This window comes from Acanthopagrus latus, chromosome 24 (genome assembly GCF_904848185.1).
Source record: "Acanthopagrus latus isolate v.2019 chromosome 24, fAcaLat1.1, whole genome shotgun sequence".
Classification (NCBI taxonomy): domain Eukaryota; kingdom Metazoa; phylum Chordata; class Actinopteri; order Spariformes; family Sparidae; genus Acanthopagrus; species Acanthopagrus latus.
In genome coordinates this window covers 12,190,656-12,204,227 of record NC_051062.1, presented here as the reverse complement: position 1 = coordinate 12,204,227, position 13,572 = coordinate 12,190,656, and the positions used below count along the sequence as shown (strand labels likewise).

Below are 13,572 nucleotides of genomic sequence, written 5' to 3'. Positions count from 1 at the left end.
TAATCTAAATATGAATGTGATTATAGATCAAAATGTCAACCACAGTCTGGTGCAGATATTTTGAGAGCTGATTCATCTGTAAGTTCTCCGTCCACCTGTCACTCTTCTTGATAGATGTTGATGTTGTGATGCAACAGACTGTCTAGCAGCTGTAAAACTACATCTCTAAGAAAGAATGCATTGTGTCATTGTGAAGCAAGCAAAGTGTTCCTGATCCCATGTGAATGACAGTAAGTAAAGGGTAAAGAGTCCTCTTAAATCCAATCAAGCCAGATCCAGTATCAAATTAAACATGTTTAATTCCGCTAGGTTTGGTGTCAAAAAACCTCCCTATAGAAATATATAGGAACTAGACTGGCAGCCATTGTGCTGAAGGGTCTGGTTGATCACAGTTTGGAAAGCACAAGATGTACTAATGCACAACTGATCCGCCGTGGGGGTCGCACGGATTATAATGTATGTAAGTGCTTGAGTGTAAAGTGATGTAAGACGTGGACGCTGTCTCCGATGGGGGTGAGTTACCCCCTTCTTTAATTCATCTATATCATTTTGTTCCATTCTCTGTGCCCGCTCTTCATTAACTCTCACGCTCACTTGACCACAGCTGCTCTGTCTCTTTCGGTCTTCCTCGTGGAGGTTAGGAGTGGGTGCCAACTTCTAAATGTATTCTTGCAAACAAGCAAAAGCATCATCTTCAATTTCAAAAGCCCAAATCTTCCGAGCTGAACCTTCAGTCGCTCTTTGTGCCTTCACTGTGTGTGGGTGTAAAACCTTGGCAGAATGTGAGAAAAAAAATCCTGGAACTGTCTCTTTATCTGGATCCAAACTCATCTGGATGATTGGGTCCATACTGGGATGAAAACCTGTCCTCCTTTTAAGTGTCGTGGAAATGTGTTCAGTAGTTTTGGTGCAATCACGCTGACGAACAAACCAACCAAAAGACACAGACAACAACACACATTAATTGAATATATGTCATCCACTTTCTTTTCAGTTCCCTGCAGACCTCTCCAGTCTCCCTCTCCAGGTACCATCGTTTGGTTTATAATGGGATTGATTGAGTGACGCAACAACAGTGACTGTTCCACTTCACTGAGTTGCTTTTCCATCAGGAATGTCTAGACAACAACAACTTCCTCCTTCTACATCCACCCTCTTCCTATCCACCCGTCCTCAACACTCATACCTGCCTCATATTATTAAACTCATCGCTATTAAACTCATAACTCATACTACCCACTCAAAAAGAGGCAGAATTGTATATTTTTGTGCTCCTCCACCTGTTATCCATCACAGCGATCCCACACCTTTTTCAAGACCTTATGGGATTGGACACCGCTGCCTCCACGACGCAAAACAAAGACCTTTTCAAATGTTATGAGCGACTGCAAGCCACGTCTGGGACGTCCGTGCTCCTGCGTCACAATACAACAATGATCTTTTATTATAAAAGTGGCTTAAAATACCAGCGGTGAAAGATGTGCTGCTTTTCAAAGCGTCCATCACACTGCTTATCCAACCTTTAGATGCCTGACAGTATGTTAATAACAGCTATACGCCAGAGGGTGACGTCAATAAAGGAGTCTAGACTTGTGACACAGCACTACTCTGGTTTCTGGTTGGTCTGATCTCTCAGGGTGATATCTTAAAGTGACAGACCTGAGTGTCTGTCTGACTCACTGACTGATGCTCAAAAGCAGCCAGAACAGCCATTAAAACTTACCGCACACACGTGCACAAACACACTAACACACACCCACGCAAACACACATTGACTCCCCTCCTCCGCCTCTCTTTCATCACGCTGACCGTGATTGAGTGTGACAGCGCCGCGTCTTGACCGTGGTGATGCTATAATTATCTGTGATGTCTGCTGGTGCAATCGGAGAAGGGGGCCGGCGGCATCCACACATCACTCGAGCACGAGCCCTCCGGTCGGCACGGCACATACCGGGCCATAAATAACCACAAGGGGAGAGAGAGGAGGGGAGATGTGAGAGGGAGGCAGAGGTCAGAAAGATAGCAAGACAGCGAGGACCCAGAAAATGGACAGAAATATAGTCCAGTGGGGAGGAAAATGTGCTGTTTTGCTGGTTGTTAACATTAATCAAGCAAAAGTTAGGCAATAAAAACAAAGAGGCTTTGTTATTGATGTTGTGTTTTTTTAGGAAGTTCAAGTAGGGTCTTGGTTAAAGTCACTGTCAGGTTTAAAAGCTGTGTTAATAGTGCCTTAATATATCTTTTACATGTACAGTCCTGCAATGCGTTCACTGCAGGTTCACTGCTCTGCAAAGCCAGCCGGCTGCTGTCTTATTTATTTTTCATTGTTCCAGGGTTTTACAAGGGCAACGCTTTGGATGTTTGGAGGGTCAGGTCTCAAGTGAGTCAGGTCTCACAACAGTCAAATCCAAGTGAAGTGTCAACTCTTCATTTTTGAGTCCCAGTGTCAAATATCCAGCTCAGACGGGGGACCAAAAAAAGACAAAAGATGGACAAAAAAGCATCTGTGCTGCGAGCTACTTTGAATAGTGACTTCAGTAATCTGAAATTAGCAGAGAGAGAGAGACAAAAGAAGAGACAGTGGGAGACAGATGAGGGGAGAGAAACAGAGAGCAGGAATAGGTAATGAGGACGGGGTCAAAAAGTAGAAGCTGACGCACGATTGAAGTGAGAGGATCAAAACCAGGAGGGCGACACAGAGAGGTGATGAGTGATAGGCCAGCTGGACCGCGAGTGCCAGCTCAGAGTGTGAGAGCTGGTGACATGTGAGCTCGACCATCAACTTTCTCCACAGGGCGAAGAACCAAGACCACGATCGAATCTACCGAGCAGTGATCTCACTGAAAACCTTACTCCGTACGGGGGACTCAATGTCACTCAAATGGGTGACGCAAACAAGTCAGGAGTATTTATACCACCAAATGTGATGTTGTTATCCTTGTAAAACGCAGTTGAGTACTGTGGTTTTGTCCCACTGAGCTCTCGAAATCACTTGTGCGATAATTTAACAAAGCAGAAAATCACCACTCGACAGAGTGACTGCGCTTTCAAAGGACTGTAACACAATGCAACTGCAACACAACTAGACCAAACTGTCAATGAATTCATCCTTTTATCCAAAGTGAAAAAAGACTTCATTTAGCATTGGAAACAATGGCGTAAGATTATTCCAACTGCTTTTTAAGTGAGCCACAGATGCTCGAGAAACTGTAAATATCACTTAAGAAAGAAAAGAGACAGTGGTACTGGATAAACACTATCTGTGTTTACATGGAGGCTAATATTCCACTCAAAACCATTTTGAGCATGTCAGAAATAAACTGATTGGTTTCTCTGGGACATTAAAACACATTATCAGACTTTATTTAGTCAACATGTGAACAGTAAATGTCCTGTTTGTGAGAAAAGCTCAAGTGTACTTGAGAAGTCAGGACTTTACTTCAACTTGTCGTACAAATACCAGATAATTAAAGGACTTTTCTTTCATTACTTCAAAAAGTCCATTTTTGTTATTGGTTTCTCTGAGCCAATTTGCATGTTTTCTGTAGGTTTCACGGATCTGATCTACTAAATCATTACTACATGTATCAATTAGTTAACCGGGAGTATGGCTCCTCTGTTAGTTGCCAGGGCATGGAGCAGAGTTTAGCTTAAAAAAGCCACAGAAGTGACACTGACGAGTGCTATCCTTATCTCTGCAACGGGAGAGGTGGTAAGACAAACTGGGAATTAAGAGACAATCTATACATCATGCTGAAGTGTCCTTGACCAAGACCTTATTAAGCATATTCCGACTCTGACGAGAGTACTTCTATTATTGAACTATTCAAAAGGAAAGTGAAAGGGCAAGGAGAACGATTTTGAGAGGAGTGAGTGAGCCACGGTGTGGAGGCCTTTCAAAAAGATAATTCATGTCTTACATTAATGTCTCTTTTATGTCTTTGTGGCTTTCTGAATTTATGCTGACAGAATGACCACCCCAAGCGAAACTGAGTCACGGAGCCGCAATGGCAGAAATAGACAGAGCTAATCTTTACAGCTTCATCATGATCTAATAGTGTAGTTCAATCAGCTGGCAACCACCCGCTTACAAAGGTTACTTCTGCACAATCAGTACACAAAATAACTTAACACATACCATGAATTCCTTATTTTCCAATCGACTAAAGGGCTCTCTCGAAACAGAAACTATGACCACTCAATTAATAGTATAAAAAATGTGTCTTATTATTGTGAATATTATTATTACTGTTGCACCAACAGCCGAGGCAAGTACCAGAGCCTCAACTCTCACAGCTGACATCTATTTGCAGTTATCTGACCTTTTTGTATCATGTTGACAACCTTATTATAATATCATTGTGCTGTTTGTGCCATGTTACAATATACAGCAGCTGCAAGCTTTCAGCCCGGCGATACGACTCATGAGTGATCACCAAAACAGCTCCTAAATCACGTACAGAGCTGTAGACAGTTTAATGATTTTTCATAGTCTTGAAGGAGACTTTTCCCAAGCTAATGGGATTTCTCATGTTTCCTGACTTAAATTAGCTCCAAAATATCTTCAGAGTAAGAACGATTCTACCAGAAGCCCAAATCCCAACTTCCTCAGCTCAAAATACAACAAACAACATCCAAAAGGTGCAGCTGTGCAGCTAATAGAAAGCAACGGCAGGTGACACTGACAAATCTGAGACTCTATTTACATCCACAGGCTAATTTTAAGTATCTCCCAGTGCTGCTCTGCAGACACGGAAGACAGGGGTTCTGTCTGATGATCAAAACAGCATCTTGGATCTGGAGTTGTTTTGTCTGGGAGGGCTTTAACTGACTGGGGTAATGTTTCAAGGCGTCTAATATTAATTAGAAAGGACAAAGCTGAGAATGGCAATTAGTTCATAGGATCTTTTAACGATATGTCGATCTTACCAAGTGACATTTCACAATAAATCAAACCAAAGTGTGGTTTCTCTTAGCAAACCTTTAGAGTATAGAAAGGAAAAGAATGGACCTTGCAACAAGTCCCAGTAAGTCCCTAACAGTGCCCACAGCTGATGTTGGCATGCCTGCGGCCAGCACTGGGCTTGTTAATGGCAGCTTAAATCCCTTTATGATTAGCGAAACCTTAAGTGAGGCATCAAAACATTCATTGATATCTTGTAGTAATTAATAAGCTAGCAAAACGACTTTATCTGATGACCTGGAAATGAGATCATCAGTCAACAATCTTTCCCCAGAAATTGTGTGACTGAAGCATGTCTTCGGTCAACCTGTAAAAGAAAGTTAAAGTTTCAGTTTGGTGTGATTACCTTCGCCAAGGTCCATAATTGCCAAGACAGCGCTGCAGCTTGCCTCTCCCAGCTCATTGGTCGCCACGCAGGCATACAAGCCAGCGTCACTCGTCCGGCAGTCTCGTATCCACAGCCCTCCTGAGTCCTGGGCCTCTGATGGTGGAAGGAGCTCATCGTTGTGGTACCAGGTCAGCGAAGGTTTTGGAAGTCCCGTCACGGACACCCTCAGTCGGATATCACAACCTGTTCCTACTGCTGCTTTACGGAGTTTACGGATGAAAACTGGCGGCGTGGGTTCTTCAGATGCAACCTGGTCCTTGGTGACTTTGGGCCTCTTGGAAGGGATGCAGGGACTGGATCCAGGGACTTCACCCATCTTGATTTCTTTGACACTTTAACCCTTTACTGACTGTACTTTTTATGTGGTAATTAATTGGGGTGTCAAGATGAGCTGCAGTCATTGAAGGCCTCCTCTAAAAGACTCCATTAGTTCAGATGTCTCTGTGCTCAAGGATGTTTGACCTTGGCTGTTGCACTGGGGAATGTAATGACCAGAGTACATAAATCAGAATGACATCAAAGTTTAGATATTTCACAGTTTTACTCCAGACTGAATGTGCTCGTTGGGAAAAAACTACATTGCTCATTTGTTCAGAAGTGCATCAGCAACTTTCCACCCTAAAAATGACAGCATTGTGTTTGGAAAACTAATAAAACGAGGGGTAAAGCACCCATTTTGTTCGTCAAAGTACGACTCAGCCTGTGAGAACTGTTGCATAATATCTGTTTTGTCTGGTATTGCAACTTTGGCTTGGAGACTACAAATTCTTAATGGTGTCATCAATCAAATTTCGATAAAAGGGGTGGTGCAGCCTTATTAGAGACACTATAAAGTTAGACTATGGGTGTGTAGGGTCAAGGGTTTTTTAGAGTTTGACCCATACTAAACTACGAGTTTAGATGTCTCTGGCTCTTGTGTCAAGTCTCTTGCAAGTCTTCCAAAACTTATGAAGGGTACTAAATGTTAGAGTACTCTTCGACAATGCAGTAACTTATCTTTGACACACCAGCTGTCTTCATTTCGATGCCAGTAGTACACACCTAACGAGCCGTAGAGGCAGAAGAAGTAGCCAAGGCACGGTAGCCAGGATGTGATCTGAGGAGTGAAGAGGGCTTGTCCTGATAACTAAAACTATTCAAACACATTTCAAGACCCTGCTGATGTGCGGTCTTAAAAAAAATCTTAAGAAGGAGGTCGCGGGATGGTCAAACTAAGGACTTTGAAACTGAAGGCCGGGATTTTCATCCCATCTACCACAATTACAGCAACTTTGACAACCTTTTCCTGATCTTAAGTTCTTGTTGTTCTTCCAAATGTTGCAAAACAAGGAACTGCTGTGTCTTTGTGCCATCAGCAAAAAGGTCATGTGGATCATGCTGAAGTTCAACGACAAGCAACCACTTCTATCATTCTTTTTTTTATTTCTGCAATGTCATTAATTCTTTTCAAGTAAAATAAGCAAATAACTACTCAAAATTGGAATAAATGGAAAGACATAAATACTGATTAAAGAATATGTAAGACTTTCCATTAGCTTCATATGCTAATTGATGTTATTCCGCTAATGTGCTGATCCAAAGAGTTGCCTAAAATAGACATTACCCGATAACAGAGAGAAATGCAGCTTACCTCACTTTTGCCAGTAAAGCCGAAAGGAATCCCTTTGGACATCCCCGCAAAGTCCAAGTGAAGGTAACAAGATCCATCGAGCAAAATATTTCATCTCAAATCATTTGCTAAAGCCCGTGTCTCTGCATGTCCTTTAGCGAGCACGGGCTGTAGGTGTAAGTCCACCCTAGATCATGTAGCATTAGCAGCCACCACCATGGTCCCTTTCAACAGCTTTAACCCTGTTGAAGAGTGGTGAGACGGAGAGAGGAATCCTTTCTCCTCAATGTCAAACCGCTCAGGCCTTCTGCTGTAGTGTGTTATTCAGTAGCTACATTTGAGTATCTTTTAAAGAAATACACTTTTGACCTTTGTAGGCTTCTTAGACTTAACTCAGCTCATGTTATCTGTCTCTCTCCCTCCCATCTCACTGCTTCACCCCCAACTCCCTCAGGTTGGGAACGACAGCTGCACCACCGCGGATAGGTCACATTTCTTGGGCTGCCATGTCTGACCTACGCACACACACACACACACACACACACACACACACACACACACACACACACACACTCCCAGCTCTTTAGATAAGCTTATCAACCAAAATGTGTGTGTGCGAGACAGGCAGAGATGGTGTGCGTGTGACAGTTGGAGTCGCTATAAAAAGAAAGTCTAAGAATAACGACAGGACTTAGTGATTCATACAACTGTAAGGCAGTGATATAACAATACAATGTAATATAAATGGGACATTTGCAGCAGACACAATATAAATGTTGAACAAACAATTTAAGCAGCTCATTTTTAGCGTGAGTGCAACTGAATATCTGTATCATTTTCATTGCTAAATTTATACATTTGATTCTTTTCTTCTTTATACTTTTTATTGTCTTCAGTTAAAAACACTGATTATAAGCTTTATTACACCAAGCCATGTGCTTTATTCTGTGATATAAGGCTGTAGTACATATAAATATGACTGCAAATACACATGATAATAGACTGATTCCACCAGGTAGGGTGCAGTCATAATGGTGTTCTTGTTTTTGTATGTATATGAATGGTTAGAATGGCTTATATGTAATAACAAACAATAATTTCCTACAATTTCAGAGTGTTTTCCTCCACAGCAGACGGCAAACTTTGAACATCAGCATACTAACAAACAGTCAACAACAGCAAGGAGATGAAGAGGGAGAGAAATTCCCCAGACTCCCTTATAAAATCTCTCAATTTTGTGAGTTGTCAAGTGAGGACTTGATGAACTTTGTAAAACTCTTTCCTTGACAAATTCTTAATCATTTGGGCCTTCTTTTAAATTCAGCATATGTCACACTTCAGCGTCAGTGGATACCAACGGCATTACACTACTGGCTCCACATGCTTTTTAAAATTTTGTTGTTTTTTTTTTTTTGTTAATTTCAAATGAAGATGCTGCGTTGCAAAACATTTCCTCAATAAAGCGTTGCTTGCAGCTCTAAGGTGTGCTGAAAAACGGGTCCAGATCAGAATATGAGCAAATATCCAATGTTCTGTTCTCTGCATCAGGAGTTCAAATATTCACAGTGTCCGGGTTGGTCTGTATTCTGACAGTTTTCCCTCCACAATGTTTACTCTTGACGTTGGCTGGGCTAACACTGAGCATAACCAAATAACATATACTTAAATACGCCACCAGGCGTATTACTTTATTGATACTGTTCCACTCAGCTGTCACGTTTTTTAACAGAGAGAAACTTCAGTTTATGCCAACGTGTCAAAACTCAAAAATGCAGTATAGTTCAAGTGTGAGGTATTCAGTCATGCACTAAACACATCGTCAGTGGCTCATTTTGTCAGTCAGTCCAACATAACCATCAGGTGCTGAGTTTGAAATCGAGATTACCTGTGTTAATGTAATTCAAAATGTTTCTGTGTCATGTTAAACCTCACAGATCATTTTTAAGAATCTAAATTTGGATTACGTAGTAAAGACCAATCCTTTTCCAGCAATCAGTGGTCGTCCTCAAGTGTACCAAAAGTCAGCTCTGCCTTACAGACACTCAAAATACATGAAGTTAAATAATGTTCACAGTGTGGGGCTGGCAGATTGACTGCCTTGACCTTAGATAGTCAGTAATTTCGGCCATGGAAATTATATCAGTGTGGAGTTATCAGATACAGATAGATGTAAGATAATAAAGAATATGGCAAACAGTGTTTTCCTCACAGTTTCTTCCAATGTTTTTATCTTCCAATGTACAGTACTGTACAGTGCGTACAGGACAGTGTTTAATCAAGCGCGATCAAATACATGAGTAACATATGACATATTTGATGTTGTCTTTGAAGTCCAAACATTGATTGTTGCTTGAGGAGTTTTAGTGTGTGAACTGAATGACACGAGTGAGAAAATTTGTTTCAAGTTTGCCTTACAGTCATCTGAACATAATGTACAATTTGGCAGTTTTTCTTATTTAAAAAAAAAAAAAAAAATGTATATGATCACGTATCTTTTACTGTTTCTATCATCACCTGAAAAGTACCAATTTAGCCAAACCACTGCAGTTAATGAAACTGTCATGAAATAAAACCTACATGAAAGAAATGCTGTGGCCCTCAGCATCAAGTTTCTTTGGCTGAATGAAACACAACTTTTATAACTTTTATAACTTTTATATCATGCCAAAGTCATCGGGGATTGTAGGGCAGGTCAGCCACCATTCCTGCGCTTTAGTATTTGTCAAGTTGGGAAGGAGACTCCAAAATCGACCTTTCTTACAAAAAGGTCCTTCAAGGTTTGGGGAAAATCTAAATTTCAATGAGATGTCAAGAATAAGAGTTGCGGCCTCATTGTTGTGCACCAGTCAAGTTGCTGTTCCAGAGCGTTCAATAATGGAAAGAATATTTTTAGCAGAATATTATTGTTAAAGTGAAGTTAACCTTAGACCATTTGGACATCAAATGTCATAACTTGATCATGTTATCCAATTTGTGCCCATGTACACAAATCCTAAAGATTGCATTTTGATCTCTAATTCACAAACTGCCTTGTTACTGGGTTGAAAGTAATGGTTTACAGCCTGAAGACCATCGACAGAAACAGGACTACCTGTGTTCGGAGACTCTTCTTACCCTCCAGGCTAAAGGTTCAGGCAGACAGGTGTGTCCCGTGTCTCCTGTGTGCCAACACCTTCAAGAGTTTAATACATAATACTGTAATTCATAACCAATCAGAAGTATTCCAGTGCAGGAGGAGGAGCAGAAATTAGGCTTTAAAAACTGATGCCAGGAGAACTATTGTTGCATCGTTGTATTCCAGATCTGTAGTTATTCGTGCAGTCTGAGGCAACTACAACAACACTGTCGACATGCTGGCCATCAAACTGATGATCTTGGCCTGTGAGTATATGATTTGTAAGATTAACTTAATTATTTGATCAAGTGCTTTATTAAATCAGTTTCTTTGTTTAATTGCTCTGGATCTTTCAGTCCTGGCTGCTGCTTGGGCTCCTACAGTTGGCGGTAAGTTATTACCATTTCTATGATCTTTGAATTTCCTTGCATTATTTGACAACTTAACTTTTTCAATGCCAAGATTTTTTTTACCCTACATGTTTCACTTTATTCTGTAAAATACAATTCTTTATTCATTCATTATTCTTCATCCTGAAGAAATCAAATAATTCATCCATTCACCAGAAATATGCAAATATCAGAGGAAGATCGGAATAAACAGCAAGGTAAGTGTTGATGTTTGTCAACTGATGTATTTCTACATCTACCCCTTCTCTTTTTCTGCAGGATTCAGAGTCGATGTTGCATGTCCTGGAGTTAACAATGAGCTGCGATGTCGTATGTATTTTATTATTTTTTGAGATTTTTTAAAAAAACAAAACATCATTCTCACCGCCGTCTTTATTCTCTCAGGCTTCAGGTCCTTTCTTCCCTCTCAGTCCTTCACACATTGTTACTGCTTTACTTTATTCATCCATGTTTTTTGTGTGTTCAGCTGAAGGATCTACGATTCACATAAGGTACTTAACCCATGGTTCCCAAAGCACTAAAATCTGCGCTGCCAGACACAAGCGTGCCAGGACCCCTAGAATGAACTGCCTCCAACCAGGGTTGCGTCCTTGGTTCAGGCTGATGTAAGGGTTGTTTTTTTTTTTGTTTGTTTTTTTTAACTTTATTATGGATGTTCATCTTGTGGACCGTGTGGGAGCAAAAGTTACATTTACTACTCAAACCAAGCATATTTCACATGTGGTAAACAAAAAATGTAATTTTCAAAAACGACCACAGTGCCCTGAAACAGTAAACTTAACTAGGAATGTAATTTATTATAAATTACCCTAACCATCTTTTTCTGCATTACAATTGAATCTGAACAACAAAGTTTAATATCAGCCGAGATATAATTCAAAACCTCTCTATATATCAGCCAGCCAATTACTCTTAATTTTACAAAGGTTGTTAGTTAATTAAAAGATTTCTGTCCATAAGTTATTAACACTTCTAACAAACAAACTTTTACAATGGTTTTATTAAAAAGTCAATGAGGCCCGAAGAGGTCAAATTGTCAAACACTGCACAGAAAAAGCAAATGTAACATGTAGAAATCATCCAACAGCTTCTCAGGTTTATCTTGTTTTTACCCTGTGGAGGGTGCGTGACCTCCAGTTTTGGAACCAATCTACCTCACTGTATAAGGTCGTAGTAAAACTTGCTCCACCTCGTGCTGACATGACCTTTTTCTAATGTTTCTCCAGATGTGACAAAACCCAACACTGCCGACTGCCCAAGCCCGATGTGAGGATGTTTAGACCAAACTGCGGTGACCCAAAAACACAGTTTATTCAGGTCCACTACATCTGCCGCAAAAACAGAGGTGGTGAGTACATTTAACACCCTAAAATACTTCCTGGTGTAGGCATTTTGATTCTGCAGATGTCAGTGAAGGTGCTGTGGATATTTAGGATTGCAATCTGAGATCTCGCCTTATATCCTGATGTTTTGACAGATGTGTATAACGCTGTTGCCTGTGAAGGACAGGATGCCCAAATGAAGTGCGGTAAGAATGTGTCTATAATCCTGTCTGCATGGAAATGTTTGGCTGTTGGAAAAGGATCACAAATCTCTTCATGATGTTCTTGATAAAAACACTTTTATCCTCAATTATTTATAAAAAATAAATTGTACAAAATTCAGATTAACAGAATCGTAAATCTTTTTTGATCAAATATAGATCTGTGGTTTTTGAAACACATAAAGGTTGGAGACATTAGAATGTAGATGTGTACAACATAATATAGTCTATATCCATTTAAATAAGTTTATCAAACACAGGTACATGTTGTCTCCAAACAGGTGTTTCTACAGATTCGAAGTGTTAGAAGAGTGTTGTCTGCAATTAGTTTTTAAAATGTATAACCCTGCATGAGCCTGCTTTCAGCTTGCCACTGCCCTGACTCCCTGTGACCTGAACGAGCTGCAGGGGTTATGTAGTCTCGGGTACAGACTTCAATACCATGTTATGACACATTTGTCTCCGTCTCCCTCAGACAAAGGATGCATAAAGGTTATCAAAGCCTATTTTGGACGTCATGATGAGACAACCTGCAACAACACCCCTACCAAGATGACGTTCTGTACAAGTTACACAGCTGATACATACGTCAAAAAGACGTGCGTATTTAATCAAGACAAAAGCTTTTCAGTTGTGGCAAAGGGAATAAGATATTTGTACAAAACTGTGTTTTGTCTTGAATGTAATTTTCGTTACTTTTTCTGTTACGCAATAATAATTGTGTCAAGTAAACAGAGGAGTAGCAGTATTAACACTTCTCTCTGTATCATTACGAGGAGTCAGTCGATCAAAATTGCTGGTGTATTGTTCATTGTGATTTGTTTTTTGATTTAAATTGGCTTTCTTTTTAATCTATCCACAGGTGTAACAAGCAAAAAGTGTGCGATGTTAAAGCCGTCGCTGAAACGCTGGGGACCCCTGTTAAGTGTGATGCTCTTCCCAAGTACCTTTATGTGGATTATGTTTGTCAGGTGAGCAGGATTAAAAAGGCATGTGTTGTGGTTGTTTCTGCAAAGAGTTAAACCTCTTAGCGTGCCATGTAATAATTGTGGATGTTTATTTTTTGCTGTTGTTCTCATTTTTAGCAACGATGCCACTGACACCAGCATCCCAGAGAGGAATGTTGACACTCTTTTCAACGGTCGCATATCAAAAAGATATGTCCATGCATCCAAGATATGATTGGATGAATTATTAAAAGAGTGCAACTAATCATGTTTATGTGTCCTTTTTATGTGTGAAAGTCAATTCTGCTGTTATCTTATTTTGAAGTCAAGCTTACGGTATCCTGTGATGCTAAATCTAAGATGCAAGTCAATATTTTATATATATATATATATATATATATATATATATATATATATATATATATATATATATATATATATATATATATTGCCCAGTCCTAAAATAAAGTTAGACCAAGACTGTCTATTGGTTTGTTGATTATTGTTTAAGTATCTTTAACAAGAAGCTGGGGTTTAATAAAGAGTAATAATGTTAAGGTCACATTCTCAGTCCTGACCTGGGAGTATATGATTTGT

General features: G+C 40.1%; 2 protein-coding genes across 4 annotated transcripts in view; one reads left to right on the top strand and one right to left on the bottom strand.

Annotated features, from left to right (window-relative positions):
- spega (striated muscle enriched protein kinase a) overlaps positions 1-13,572 on the bottom strand; it is a 54,414-nt gene that overhangs the window by 39,952 nt on the left and 890 nt on the right. The window contains exons 2-3 of the mRNA XM_037090671.1: positions 6,982-7,475; positions 5,310-5,826 (exon numbers count right to left, since the gene is read on the bottom strand). Of these exons, the coding sequence (XP_036946566.1) occupies positions 5,310-5,667 (358 nt within the window). The 5' untranslated portion in view covers positions 5,668-5,826; positions 6,982-7,475. The remainder of the gene's footprint in view (positions 1-5,309; positions 5,827-6,981; positions 7,476-13,572) is intronic.
- Positions 49-13,173, top strand: LOC119015066 (L-rhamnose-binding lectin CSL3-like). 3 transcript variants are annotated; one of them, XM_037090682.1, is made up of 10 exons: positions 49-78; positions 10,262-10,341; positions 10,432-10,464; positions 10,744-10,794; positions 10,952-11,090; positions 11,712-11,833; positions 11,963-12,013; positions 12,504-12,627; positions 12,891-12,999; positions 13,114-13,173. In XM_037090682.1, the coding sequence occupies exons 2-10, from the start codon at positions 10,311-10,313 to the stop codon at positions 13,126-13,128; spliced, it is 675 nt and encodes a 224-aa protein (XP_036946577.1). In that variant the 5' UTR covers positions 49-78; positions 10,262-10,310; the 3' UTR covers positions 13,129-13,173. The 3 variants fall into 3 exon arrangements, with proteins under 3 accessions (XP_036946577.1, XP_036946575.1, XP_036946576.1); XM_037090681.1 differs by lacking the exons at positions 49-78; positions 13,114-13,173 and adding an exon at positions 10,015-10,102 and having other exon boundaries at positions 12,504-13,108; XM_037090680.1 differs by lacking the exons at positions 49-78; positions 13,114-13,173 and having other exon boundaries at positions 10,003-10,341; positions 12,504-13,108.

Excerpts from the sequence above, each read along its gene's own strand:
- LOC119015066 (XM_037090680.1), top strand. The coding sequence starts at position 10,311 with ATGCTGGCCATCAAACTGATGATCTTGGCCT. Across the intron at positions 10,795-10,951 it reads TAACAATGAGCTGCGATGTC|CTGAAGGATCTACGATTCAC; the intron begins GTATGTATTTTA and ends TTGTGTGTTCAG. Across the intron at positions 12,014-12,503 it reads GGATGCCCAAATGAAGTGCG|ACAAAGGATGCATAAAGGTT; the intron begins GTAAGAATGTGT and ends CGTCTCCCTCAG.